This window comes from Pollachius pollachius, assembly GCF_949987615.1.
Source record: "Pollachius pollachius genome assembly, chromosome: 2".
Taxonomy (NCBI): Eukaryota; Metazoa; Chordata; class Actinopteri; order Gadiformes; family Gadidae; genus Pollachius; species Pollachius pollachius.
Window position 1 is genome coordinate 47,636,856 of NC_136935.1, and position 15,000 is coordinate 47,651,855.

The 15,000-nt window shown below is 44.3% G+C and overlaps 1 protein-coding gene across 1 annotated transcript in view; it reads right to left on the reverse strand.

Moving 5' to 3' along the window:
• Positions 1–15,000, reverse strand: part of sorcs3a (sortilin related VPS10 domain containing receptor 3a) — a gene marked incomplete at both ends in the record, with an annotated part of 138,223 nt that overhangs the window by 27,552 nt on the left and 95,671 nt on the right. The window contains 6 exons of the mRNA XM_079730942.1: positions 1,000–1,146; positions 7,435–7,614; positions 7,906–7,995; positions 10,267–10,385; positions 11,810–11,874; positions 13,034–13,107. Of these exons, the coding sequence (XP_079587068.1) occupies positions 1,000–1,146; positions 7,435–7,614; positions 7,906–7,995; positions 10,267–10,385; positions 11,810–11,874; positions 13,034–13,107 (675 nt within the window). The remainder of the gene's footprint in view (positions 1–999; positions 1,147–7,434; positions 7,615–7,905; positions 7,996–10,266; positions 10,386–11,809; positions 11,875–13,033; positions 13,108–15,000) is intronic.

The window sequence follows — 15,000 nt, forward strand, 5'->3', positions numbered from 1 at the left end:
CCTATGCTCACTTCTGCATACAATAGTGGCTAACTGGACACAAAGTTGTCTGACTCAATATATGGCTTTAAGTCCACATACATACTGTATATATTGGTTGAGAGATGTTTATTTTTCTTCTGCAGTAGTATGAATCAGACCCTGCATTGAAAATACGTTTCTTGAGAGTTACTACCTTGTTGTCCATAAGTTGTTTCATAAGCAAGCTTTTGCTTGTTCAGATGCTTCCTTGCAACCTTTTTCTTCGGTTTTCATTTATTTCCCCTTTGTTTTACCTTCACGCTATAAATCGTAAACCATTTGTGTCTACATTATCTCCCTCTGCATTTACATTTAGGGTCATTTAGCGGACATTAACTGCTTTTAAACGTTCTGATCGTTATGTGCAATGATAGCTGCAATACAAAAATACGAGAGTTTCCAAATGAAGTTTACAGATAAACACATAAAAAAAAGTTAAAGTTGCAGTGGGTAACTTTGCAACTAGCTGGTAGCCTCAAAGGATCCGGACATGACTGTAGTCAAGGCTGACCGATAGTGATTTCAATAAGGCCTTCAAGCCTGCCTCTAAAATATTCGACAAATAAAACACGCTGGCCAGCCTCGTAGCGCTCTTTGTTTACCAGAAGGTTCTGTGGTGGTGTCATGTCCCATATCACTGTCGGCGTTCCGAGAACTACCAGCCTCCCCCCCCCCCCCCCCCCCCCCCCCCCGCAAAAAACTCCCACCTCCCACACGCCTTGCGACACTAAGTCAGTTCGCGTCTCGCAGTTGCACAGCCAGTGAAAGCGAACCAAGCCCTGTTATTTAGTTATTTGAATCCTGAGAGCTCTTCCGCCTACACACGTGGAAGAGGTCAGTCTTACACATGACAACTTCAACCATAAATACGTTTAACAATTGGATCGGTGCCTTGCACTAAGCATTGCAGATCTAACAGAGATGACAAGCCATCAACTTGAAGAACTGCATCAGGGCGGTTATGGCGTTAAAACATACCAGTATGCAGTGGATGTCGTTTCCGTCGATGTCCGTGGAAGGCGCCTGCAGAAGCCTCCACTCCCGTCCTTTGTTGTAGGTGATGTAGGTCTTCACCTGGCTATCGTGCCTCCTGTTCGCGATCAGCATGCCGGTCACACCAGCCACCTAGCACACAGACAGAGTGATGACAGGCTTCATGTCGGTGGCTTGATCACTGGCTGACATCAGGGAGGATGTAGGAAAGTCGACGACAACACACGCCTCACAGACCCACGTCTTGCTAAATGAAACGTTAAATGTGTTGTTATACTCAAAACGGGTTGCACCATTTTGTTTTTCAAAGGGGGCAATCTATCCCGTTCACACACTTTCACATCCCCCCCAGTCTACACCGAGACAATATGCATAATCTTCAGAAAACATAAAGGCTCTGCTGAGAGAAAATGCAGTGTTCGTTTCGGCACAATACAAATCCAATTTCTTAAGCAGAGTGCATTCAAAAGTCGTTGACAAGCATTGCAGAGTCTTCCCCCGGTCTCATGCCCTGTGTTGGCTCCGGTGGCGGACTGTAATCCCGGGCCTACTGTCTCTCAGGAACTACTTATTTCCAGTGCGGACCAGGGGGCAGTGCGGAGTGGGATGTCGATGCTGACGGCCGTGGCTCCACATCAAGCGGTTTTCATGGTGAAAGGCTACAGCCGCATGCCTCCCCTTCCCAAAGGTGTCTGTCAGTGTAAGTGGCACTAATAGGCGACGCTTTTGACATTGTCATCAAAATAAGAAAAAAAAGAAATCGCTGTTTGGGGACGGACAGGGCTAATGAGGGATCCCCCCTCTTCATCGACCTGATCCGTCAATCACCGTGGTAATTATTTATCCTGGAGACCTGCCTCATAACACACACGCACACACAAACACACATAAACACACACACACACATAAACGCGAACAAACACATACACACACACACACACACACACACAACCACGCACCCACGCACAAACGAAAACACACAAACATACACACACACACGCACTCACACACACACACACACACACACACGTGTGTGTGTGTGTGTAAAACCAGGCTTCAGCCCCAATGTGCCACTTTTGTTTGCAAACACCAGAATGTTTTTTGCCCATCTACAGCAGGATGAAACGGAGGATGTCTGTATTGATCCCTCCAAGCCCCCCGTCTGAAGTCACGGTGTGGCAGAGATGAGTCCCGCCACTGTCACATGCAGTATTAACAGGGGGATTCTACTGTTGACAGAGAGCTGTCAAGGTGTGTCTGCACTTCACGGCAATCACAGTAACCAGGTGTAACCGGGAATAGAAGAGGACACTCTCTGCAGCGCCCGCATACCCCAAGGGATATAAAAAGTAAGACGTTAGGCATAATAAAGTTGACATCTATAAATACGGAAGCCTGCCAAGGCCACATAGGTGGACGAGGCGGCCACATTGACAAGAGGTGCTTGCTTTGCCCCTCTTCCACAGACTTCTGCTGTCTCCTTGCCCGCACTACAACAAACTGACAGTTGCTGTCGTTGCCGAGTCTCTTCGATGAGGGCAGGCAAATTGAAGTAAATTTAAAAAAAAAAAAAACTAACCTGCAACGTGGTGTCAAGCGGAAGGAGGAATTAACTTATAACATTATTTGGATTGCATATGTGTCGTTACGGCATTACGGCAAAAACGTAATGCCGTGGTGTGAAAGAGATCTCACACGACTGAATGGTTGAACAGTGGTCATGGTTTTTCGTTCTTTCCATAATGGGAAGACAGCTACAATTATCTGTATCACTGTCAAACTGAAGGATTTAGTTCAAATAATACTTTGCTGTTGTCAGTTCTCACAAACTTTTTGAGCAATTAAAATTCTTTCATTGTGTCAAAATATATTGTATAACAGTGAATAGGGAATAAATTATGCACAATTATAACACTCCTGCCGGTTACTTTGAGGCATTTCACATTATATAAATTATTTCTGCGTTATTTAATACATGTAATGCTTGTGTGGAAAGAACCTTACAGCATTGAGGATTCACATTCTTTATGAATAAATAACTGCAAACCATTGCAGAGTTCAGCTCTTCTGGGTGTTATGGTTGCTTTAACACAAGGGATGAACTCATCATTCCTAATCATAATTAGTTGAATTTTGCTTTTCAACAGACTAAAATAGGTCAAAGTAAAACTAATTGAACATAAACTGTTTGTCAGACCAACAACAACTGAATGGAGGCCCGAATGGAGCTCCAATTTATTTTCGGAAATGAAAAGTGACTGCAAATGTAAAAAAAAACATTAAAATTGAAACTCATCAAATAGTCCTAGCGCAGGAGGTAAGTGGGTTGACTTGTAACAGGAAAGTTGGTATTTAGATCCCCGGCTCCTCCTAGCTGAGTGTCGAGGTGTCCCTGAGCTAAGGCACCTCACCCTAACTGCTCCCGACGCGCTGGATGTCGCCCTTTTGTCGTTGACACCGCCGTCGGTGAATGTGTGTATTAATGTTGTTGTTGTAAGTCACTTTGGATAAAGGCGTCTGCTAATGCCCTAAATGTAAATGTAAATGTCATAGAGTGAACTTCAAGTTTGTTTAGAAGAAACACAGGAACAATGGCGATTTGTGTTGGCAGGTGCAGCATATGTATCCCATTTCAATATCTTGCTCACACATTGTATAGAAGGAATCAACAGAAGATAATGTTTTTCAGAGCCATGCACATCTTCTTCAGACACTGTAGGTGTTGGTTCAGTGAGAGTTGGTGGAACTGGTCTGTTAGCAAACCAGCCAGATGATGGTTTAATACAGTGTTTCTGAACTAGTGGGTTGCCACCCACTTGTTCCAAATGGGTCGTGGAGTGTGTGGTCAAAAAAGTAAAAATACAAAGATATTTATGTATTTACAACTTTTCTTTTTCTTTTTTTCTTCTATTTATTGCTATAGTAATGTGTTTTGAATCCAGGGATAAAAACAGTTATGCTGACATTGTGTTTGTGAGTTTACTGGCCCGTTTCTGAGAAACAAATTTGCTTGATTTGAATTGTATAAAAGTGGGTCGTGACTTAATGACCATGGGAGAAGGTGGCTCCCAGGGCCAGACCAATGGAGAACCAGTGGTATAATCCCTTCCCATTTCAGACATGAGCATGCCGTACATAATGTTGCCATGATAAGTGATGAGTCGATGGGGTCTGATGGAACCACTCAGAATGGCTCTATTCTCCAGAGTAGGGCCGTCAATCATCTGGGGGCTTCACAGAGACAGGAAGATGTTTGCCGTACACATCACTACCAACAGGATGCGCCACAATCCTTTAATCGTTTAATAATACTTAATAATTACAGCTACTGACAAAAAGAGGGAGGGCATCGATTTCTGCTGTGATGTTGCAGCAACAAGCTGAGTGAATCAGATATATAATTGTGGAAAGTCGAAACCACCTGCCAAATGGGGGTTCATATTGAAAATGGTTTAAATACAATACTTGCTAATCACACGCGATTGATATTGACGATGGCTCATTTTTCTCACATCTGGATAGTGGCTTTGCGATTCCGATCGGGAAGCCGGCACAATTGATAAGACTGGATAAAGAGGAGAAGATACAAAGACAAGATAAAGAGGCACCGATTGCCTTGTGGGAACACAGAGGAATTGGAGAACAGGACCTAAAGGAAACTATTCCTGCATCTTTATCGTTTCTGGCAGTTTGGCCCGCAGAACACAATGGGTCTCTGTAGTGCAGTATTTCAGGATCCAACAGCAATACGAGGGGGAGGAAATAGTCCTCGCCTTGCAGTGGACCCAGGGAAAGAAAGGACAGAACCTCCTTTCTAGTTTTAGGTGTGATTCACCGTGTATTCATGTGCCAAACACACACACACACACACACAGACCAGCCTGCATACACAAGAACACATAGCCAAACTTATGCAAACAAGAACACACATACACACACACAGAAAAAAAACTGAATATATGAGAACACATAGGCAAACTTATGTAAACAAGGGCACACACACACAAACACAAAGGGCCCTATTTTAACGGTCTGAAACGCAAGTGAGAAGCGCCAAGCGCAAGTAGCTTTGTGGGCGGTTCTATGGCGATGACGCTAGTTTACCGGCGCAAAAAATGACTCTTGCGCCCGGCGCAAATCTAAAAAGGGTTGGTCTGAAGTAGCCTAATTATCCATAGGTGTGGTTTGGGAGTAACGTGCAATAAACCAATGAGAGTGCCAGCTCCCATCCCCTTTAAGAGCCATGAGCGCATTTGAATCTGACGAGTTGATATTTTGACAGCGCGTCTGCAGTCTCCGATGAGACGAATACACATGAATTTCAAACTTCAAATGGCTCAGTTTATGGCCAAATAATACGGCCTAATTCACTCATGGAATAAGGTTTTCTTCCACAACTTCAGAAATACTGATTCCTCAAACAAATTTCGGCAAAGAAAACTTGTATGATATAACATATGATATGCGGTAACTGTGGTTCTATTTAATGATATACGCAATACATTATAAACATCGTTTTTTATCAGTATTGTATGCATTACTGTTATCGATTTGTGTTCCTAATATGCATGTGTCCCCCCGTTAATATGCATTGCCATGGACTGTATTATGCGTTACGTGTTTAGTTTGCGTGTGTTTAAACAGATCGACGCACACACGCGCGCCCGCATTAATTCATTATTTTACACATACACACACGCGTGCCCGCATTCATTCATTCTTTTTAACACTCACTCGCGGTAAAACAATGTTTTCTCACGATCAAGTACTCATCAATCCTAAAAGTTATGGGCATGTACACGATGTCTGTGTCAAAAAAATATGTGTTTGCTGTACGGCGTTTGCAGATGCATTGATTTAAAAGTACAACTTATTACCGCTGTATCAGCTGTTCTTTCCCAAATAATTTACCAAGAATGTGTGGCTTGGTAGATGAGAGAAGCAAAGTGTATGCGCGAGGTGCACAAGCAACATTATGCATGCGCCCTTAAAATATCATCTGAACTTTAAACCAGGTATTTCCTGGTTTGTGGCGCAAGTGGTTTCTGAAACTGCAAAGTAGCACCAGGGAACGTTTGCGCCAGAACACGCCTCCTCCTTTCGCCGAACCGCCCCTTGGGACGCAAGATCATTCCCTAATTTACCGACGCGTGGCGCAGGAGGGAAAAGAACGCTGTGCGCCAGTTGCAAACTAGCAACGGCACATGCGCCAGTGATTAAGTCAATAGCGCCGGATGCAAGATAGGGCCCAATGACATAAACAACCCTGCATACAGAAGAACACATAGCCAAACGTATGCAAACAAGGACGGACACACACACACACGCACGCACGCACGCACACACACGCACGCACACACACACACAACCCCCCCGCACACTTACACATACACATGGAGACACACACACACACACAACCCCCCGCACACTTACACAGACACACGGAGACACACACACACACAAGCACACACACACACACGCGCACACACACACACACACACACACACACAACCCCCCGCACACTTACACATACACACGGAGACACACACACACACACAACCCCCCGCACACTTTCACATACACACGGAGACACACACACACGCACACACACACACACACACACACGCAAAAAACAACCCAGCCCCCACCACAAACACACACACACCCACCCGCCCCTCGATCATGTAGACAAAGTGCAGTACCCTGAAGTAATGTCCTTCTTACTTACTGAGCCACTGTCACTGTCCAATCAATGGCACCTGCCAGCCCATGAGTGATCAACTGATCGCAGCAGGGGACAGTGTGTTGCTCTTTCCTGATATGAATGCTAATGTGACCACACCGCGCGCCGTTAATCTAACAAGGTCGTTACAAGTCCAGGGGTGCCCGCTCGCCAACCTAATTAAGCACATGTTTTATGCATCGTCGGCTGACAGCGAGATGATAGACGCCGGGTCTGTGATTCAGAGACAGGGGCAAAGGACAGCTAACTGGGCCATGCTTTCCCCCCCCCCTCGGAAGAACACCGAAGCAGTCTGTTTTATGTGACGAACAATAGGGATTGGGGATCACCGGCATTAGAGGAGTCAGGTGTCGACACACGCAGGTCAGTTATTCAGAGGGAACTTGTTCAGTGAGTGGATTGAAGATGTTGACACACACACACACACACACACACACACACACACACACAAAGAAGGAGCTACCAACAGCAGTATAGTGCATATCAATCAATAAATTAAATAAGTCAACAATAATAATACTGTGTGTGTGTGTGTATGTGTGTGTGTGTGTGTGTGTGTGTGTGTTTAAAGTGTATTAAGGTCTATGTTCAATGTGTGTGTCCAACGTGTCGTCACGTCAGTCCCACGTCCGTCCAGGGGATGACAAAACACACACATGAGTCGACCGTCCCCCCACCTCATACAGGTCCAGCATCTGGTTTCCCCCGATTCCACGGGTGGTCTTGACATTCTCCATGGCCAGGGTGAAGTAGATCCCTCTGGTGTCAGACAGGTAAAGGTTATAGGTGTCATTCTGGTTCCACTCCTGCACCGCAGCAAACACCTGCTTCTCATCAGTGCTGACAATGTGCAAATCCTGTCAGGGGGAGGCCAGAGGTGAACGAGAGAGACAGAGAGACAGAGACAGAGACAGGCAGAGAGAGAGAGACAGAGAGAGAGAGAGACAGAGAGACAGAGACAGGCAGAGAGAGAGAGAGAGAGACAGAGAAAGTTTTTAATGACTTTGAATGAAAAAAGGCTCAGTGAAATAGCTTGAAGTAAAATTCAGTCGTCAGATCATACGCAGCTGAATCAAACTTAATTTTAAAAACATTATTAACCAATACTGGTAATCCGAAAGTTTTGACCCTGTTTTTGTGCATCTTACCTTAGGCAGGGAGTATTTGGGAAGTTTGATCTGTAGGAACGGATCTCTCTTATAGGACACGTAGTATTTGGCCCGGCCGGATGTAGGAACCTGCATTGCATCGCATGAAAGAAATACAAATATAAAGTTAAGTTCAAGTAAATCAACTAGATATCCTTCATCTTCATTGTGTTATCTGGCACTTAATACACTCATCAATGTGGGCTGGGGGAAGCCTGTCTCTGCCACTAAACCTGGGCTTTACCAAACGTCTGGAGGGCTGGGTATTCAGAGGAGGCTGTCCGTTCCCTGGGTGTCAATGCACTCGCAACGGTCTCCCCAGTTAGAAGATGGTAAATATCTTCTTGGACGATCAATAACCTCATTATTCTTTGTCAAGATAAATCTTTAAGTCACCTAACCAATGCTTGAGTCCTGTCTCGAGGAAAGCCATCCTTAATGGTTTAGGCCCTATGTAAACACTCCCGAGGCAGATAGCTGTTAGCTCATTCAGCACAAAACCCAGTGCCGAACGGGGTTAAGAACTTGTCAATAAGCCGGTAACTATGCTAGCCAAACAAAAAGTTTTGGTCGGAGCCTCTCCACCTGCACGCTCACAAACACCCTCGCAAACCAACACATGAAACAGAAGACGGCGAAAATTGTATTACGTGATTTATCTTTTTTTTTTTAATTATGAGTGCCTTTTAAATATTATTTAAATATTTTTCCTAAATATAGCTTTTTTTTAAAAAGCCAATCAACCCCTTTTTCCTTTAGTGCACAGACCGAGTTCAAATGAAAGCCACGGCCCTCCCAGCTCTTCCCCTGGCTGAAGAGAGTGGGAACAGTGGGAGGGAGGAACCCAGCCCACTGGCAGCGGGTAGCAGAACGCTCCGACGCCCAGTGGAGTGGAGAAGCAGAAGATCGATGGGGGGACGAGCGGTGGAAGGTGTGCACTATAAGGATATTTGGATGATGGATTCTGTGACCCCCGCCGTAAAATCCTGGCTCCTTCATCCATGACGCTTTGGGAAAAGGCAGGGGCGACACTGGGATTGTAAAGGGGGAGGCTAAGGTTGAGCAGTTAAGGTTTACTTGGAAAACCTCCATTATATGTGACAAAGGTGCCCTGAGAGAACCAGTCTATATTCTCGGTCTAAAACGTCCAAAGTAGCGTTGTGCGGGGGTGCCGTTGCCCTACGGCAGTCCAGGTAAGTAGCTTTCTAATAGCCCCTCTATGGTCCACTGGCTGAGTGATGGCTGAACTCACATTCAAACCATCCATGCTTGGTCCCCAACAACAACAAGAATAAAAAGGCAAGTGCAATTATTCTATCGCTACTGCTCCCATGATGGTTTTTATGGCTAGTACTGTTACTACGAATGTCAAGAATAAAACAAATAAGCATCATCTAAAATACCACTCATGATATGTACAGAAATAAATGTAGATAGAACTACACATAGTTCATACTAAGATATACTTTTCTTCTTATTATATATTAGCAATATTGTTTGTGAGTTCCACATGCTCTGTAAGTTCCTCTGTCACTTCTAGCATCTTGGCTCTTTCCCAGGCCTCCCTAAATACTTTGGGTGTACCTTTGTGAACACTTTTTCCCCTGAGACCTGATAAATGACAGTTAAGGGAGGCAGGGGAACTGGAGAAAGCAGAGAAGACAAAACACATGGTTTATTTTAAAGGATGTGTCATGTAGTGCTGAGTTGTATACACTTCACAATACAGTGTGGTTTGTTTATGAAGAGGGAAGGAATAGCATAAAAAAAACTGCCTTGGATTTTCGATGACAAAAAGACGTTTGAATATGTTAAAATGCCTCCTGTTTCTAAGTTGTGTTGAAAGTCTGTGTTGATTTGGAAAGAACGTTTGTTAGTTAGGAAACAACATCTGGCAATGTCAGGCATCTATTTTTTTCTGAGGAGCTAATGACTCCACATACCTCCTTCCCTTTTATTTACTATAATATAAAAAAAGTAACATAGCTACACTTACACTTCCGACAATCCTTGGAGTTTCAGAACATGACAATTCAACATTATTTGGTTGAATATTGAATATTATTGCTTTCACTTGCATCACTTTATATCTAAGTGTACCTGACTGTGTGATTTTAATGAATACGATAATGTATAGGCGTGTCCATGTCATATGCGCTCACGGTATTGTAAGACGCCTTGGATAAAAACTTCCAGTTTTAATTATTATCCAGTCATTATAGCATTCAGTGGATAACAATGAACTCAAACCGAAAATAACAGCACAGATTTCACTTTCCACTGTAATGCCGGCTGTAGGTTACACACTCGGCACACACAGTTGATGTTTTTTTCGGGGACGTGTCACGGCAGGTCCTTTACCTGGATGAACATGTAGTCGTCCTGGACCACCAGGGAGCTGATGTCAACGTATCCCGGGAAGGGGTAGTTCCTGTTGCTCTCTGTGCACATCTGAGCCCTGCATGTGACATACTGAACATCTGCCAGACAGTGAGGAGACAAGCACGGCTGTTTAATTGTATAGCACTAAAGCAGCAGGATGCTTCAAACACGAATGAATGAATATTTATACACTGTGGGGGTGTCTTTCCCCTTCTGTGAGGCAAGAGAGAGAGAGACCAGGAGAGGCATAGCGAGAGAGATAGACATGGAGAGAGAGAGAGAGAGAGAGAGAGAGAGAGAGAGAGAGAGAGAGAGAGAGAGAGAGAGAGAGAGAGAGAAAGAGAGAGAGAGAGAGAGAGAGAGAGAGAGAGAGGCATGGACATAGTGAGAGACATAGACATGGAGAGAGAGAGTGAGAGAGAGAGACATAGAGAGAGCGCGCGCGAGTAAGGCTTAGACATAGCAAGAAACATGGACATGGAGACAAAGAGAGAGAGAGAACGATAATGAGAGCGAGACAGAGGCAAAGACAGAGGAGGAGACAAAGAGAGAGAGAGGGAGAGAGCGCGAGGCATAACCCTTGCGAGCGACATGGACATTGAGAGGGAGAGCGAGGGAGAGAGACATAGAGAGAGTGAGGGAGAGACAAAGAGAGAGTGAGCAAGCGAGAGCAGTTTAGACATAGTGAGAAACATGGACATGGAGAAAGAGAGAGAGTGACCATGAGAGCGAGACAGAGGCAAGGACAGAGACAGAGAAAGAGAGAGAGGGAGAGGGTAAGAGCGAGCGAGCGAGAGAGAGAGAGAGAGCAAGAGAGAGAGCGAGATTATATTCATGCAATTACCTCATTCTATAATACCAAGAAGGTGCCCTGACATAATTCTGGGATAATGGTAATAAACCATCATAAATACCGCTGCTGCCTGCTCTGTTTACGTCAACACATTGAGTGTGTAAAATCCACCAGAGTCCAGGCTGGTCTGACCCCATCCAGCACACGAGGTGTGCGCTGGATGTAAGCCACGCCGTTAATGTGCTCCGGAGTTACGGAGCCGACATATCCGGCGTGTGCGTGAGAGGATGAACAGAAAGACCTTATTAATCAAGTATGCACTGCACTTATCGCGGGGATAATCCCGCTCCAACTCCACGGGGACATGGTGTGAGCTCATCGGAATTGGAATCTCTGCCGTGTCTCGTGGACTTCCCGCTTTTATCTTGATTTCATTTCCTATGCCCTTTTTTCTCTCGTTTTTTTTGGTCTTTTCTCTCTTGCACACTTTCCACACTCTCCCTCACGTTTGTACATGTGAGGATAAGGGAGGGAGGGGGGAAATGACATGCAAGGGATTGTGTATCTATGCATGTGTACTGTGCATGTGCGTGTGTGATCATACAGGTTTGTGTGCGTGTGATTGAGTCTGTGTGGGATCATGTGTTTTTGTGTGTGCGTGTGTGTGTGCGTTTCTGTTCATACATGTATGAGTATGTGCGTGGGCGTGCGTGTTTAATAAGGGCTTACTTCCATCAGGCGTGTGAGCTTCCATGTGGACAAGATCCAGCTCCTTATCAAGACCTGACACAGACCTGCATTATGAATTCAAGGAAAAGCAATAGATCAGAGGCAGGAACACTGAAATGGGAAAGCAGTGCAGAAAAAAATCCAGACTTTTTCTTTTTGCTGCGACCGAGGGGAGAGAAAATATGTTAAAGGCGGGAAACAAAGTGTCAGGTGAGGTGGATGGTGCGAGGAGCTCAGAGGAGAGGGACGTGGGAGAAGATGAAGGCTTGAGATTCTCCGTCGAGGTGTACCGCTCTAGCTCTTCCCAGGACTTGTGTTAGCCTGGCGGAGCTAAAAAAGTACAGGAATGAAGACACGGTTTGTCTTCATCAAAATAATCGCTCTGACACATCAGGCACGAAGAATAAATCCAAAGTACAGTTCTGAGGTAACTTTACAAAAGTGGAGGCACAGTACGGTAAAGTGGAGAGGTAACTGTGCAAAATTATCTGTACAAATGTATTTTGTATTCATACATTTGTATACACATAAACAATTTTATATTATTTAAAAATTATACATATGTTTTATTATTTTATCATTAAATGTAATAAATGTATACATTTGTATGAATACAAATGTAACGTGCTTTGGTAGGTGCAGAGTCGGCACACGGTCAAACTTTGAGTTACCATCAGGATGCCAAATTAAATGGATGCCCACGGTGTTGCAGTTCCACTGGTCACAGATTACATCAGAAAGCCACTGCTTTACCCATGCTCGTACTGCGGCAGCATTATACCGTCCCTGGTTGGCCAATGAAGCAGATGTTTGAACGCAGTCAAACTGGAGGCCATGCAGCACATGCCTTGATTATTTTACATGTCCTGAAGGAGATCAGGGAGTCTGTGACGAGGGTTTGGAGCCAGCATGAGTCGTTCCACATTATGTATTCTGTGAGTGGATGTTACATGGGACTTTACTACATAACATGCAATGTTTCCCAGAGATCGGGGGAACATTGTATTTGATTAAATTAGATAAGATTCAATCGTATTGTCGTTATGTTGTGATGAGTTCAGGTACAAAGCCAATAAAATGCAATGAAATGTATAAAATAACAATTCAAAATTCGGTTTAGGCAGAGATTACGTTCACATCGACTGGCAGAACCGAGGCGGAGAGATCTAGAAGGCATGGAATATACATTGAAGCAGAGCGGGAACACAGAGGCAGATGACTCACCAGTAGAACCTGCTAGGTGTTACGTGTTCGTGAACAAGCTGCCATTTCCTCCCAAAGTCCATGGAGCTGTACAGCTGAAAGACAACAAGGGAAACAAGAGAAAAATCTCTTCAAGTGTAAATCATTCAGTTTGATTTCTTCTTGTTTTGTTTACAAGGAACGTGAAAAAAGGACTCAAAGCTTGACAATAGCAGTAGTCAGGTCCCAGGAAGCAAACTGCTTCCACAAAAGACGTCATAATGATGTTCTACCCAAGCAAATGACAGGCATAAGGATGGATTATTGCAGGGGAGATCAGGTGGTAGCTATCCATTACTAACAGCTTATTGTTAAGGCAATGCTAAACTACCTGAATATGGTGTTCTTCTCACGCCTTCTACATGTATTTCTACAAAGATTCTGGTTGCGAAGACAACAGGGAACAGCTATGACTTCTATGTAGAAATACCAAGTTCATATTCTGGGGTATATTTCAAACATCAGGGTCTCAATAGAAATGTTCCCCTCCACATAATACTAACTAGTATGGGACACTCCCTAGACATTTCCAGATATCTTTATCTCCCCATATTACCAGTCAGTGATGTCAATGCTCTCTCTATTCGTAGCTTGTTGGATTTATAGCTCCCAAAATGGCATCAAGGATGAAGCCAAACATGGCGTCATGATCTCTTGAAAAAAACAGTTGGTTATGCGACAGTTGTCCATGGTAAGATTCTGTCTAAACAATAATAACATATTTTACATTGAATGTCAGAACAATAATAGCATGTTTCATAGTTAATGTGGAAACACTAATAACGTGTTTTATAGTTAATGTGTGAACAATAATGATATTCTTTATAGTTAACAGACACTGAAGCTGAGTTTTTTTTCTTCTTGACCAACCCAAAAACTAGATTGGCATGATTTATTATTTCTGGCATTAACACAAGAGAAAAGGGCTCTAAATTGATGAAAAAGAAAGCTGAATATTTAATAGCCGACGAAACAGTGTCTTTGTTCTTTCTACAAAAACAGAGCAATATATTACCTACTTTTACATGTACAATTGCCATAGTGCCGGTGACCTAAATTTGCAGGCTTAATAACATTGCCTTATGCTCCAGCGAAAAAATTGATCACTGCTTCCTTCCATTACAGTGATTGATGTTGCAGAGACCTTGCAGTTCCCTATCTCATATTGTTCCCACCTGTTGTTAATTGCTTCCAACCCACAAAGCCCTTGGCCTGGGTTGATCCCTCATCTAATGATGACTAGAACTCACGTACAGAAATACACCAAAACGTGTCAACCAACCAAATGATATTATACGCATACTTGGACGAAATGCACCGGTCAATGTATGCGGCATTATTCCCCACGACGCGACTCCACTTCCATAATACCGTTCACAACTCATACCACACGTGCAATATCCAAAGTGGCCTCAGCAGTGATAAAAAGCTGTAAGAAAATCTTTAGCCAATAGAAGAGTAATTTGCTTCCACTGATCTTTGGCTTTGCCACTCACTTTAAAAGGTCCACGCCCATGGTGCTTGTGGGAGGGTGCGGAGAAGGGGGCCTTACTTCTCCAGCCTTCTTCAGTTTTTTTTGGACATGGGGAGGCCATCAGGCACGCTCAGCCTCCCTCTCCAGCCCTCCTCTCTGCCCATTAATCAAGTGGCTGACGTGGTGAATCCTGAGGCCTGGGAGGTGTCGGCACCAGGCTTCAAGCTTTCACCTTCCCTCCATTCATCATCAAGTGAGGCCAGAGTGCAGGCTGCCAGTCGGCCCCACCCGGTGTCCGGTTAAGCAGCCATCCGGTTAAACAGCCATCCCGGTAAACAGCCATCCGGTTAAACAGCTATCCGGTTAAACAGCCATCCAGGAAAACAGCCATCCTGGTAAACAGCCATCCGGTTAAACAGCCCTCCGGTTAAACAGCCATCCAAGAAAACAGCCATCGAGTTGAACAGCCATCCGG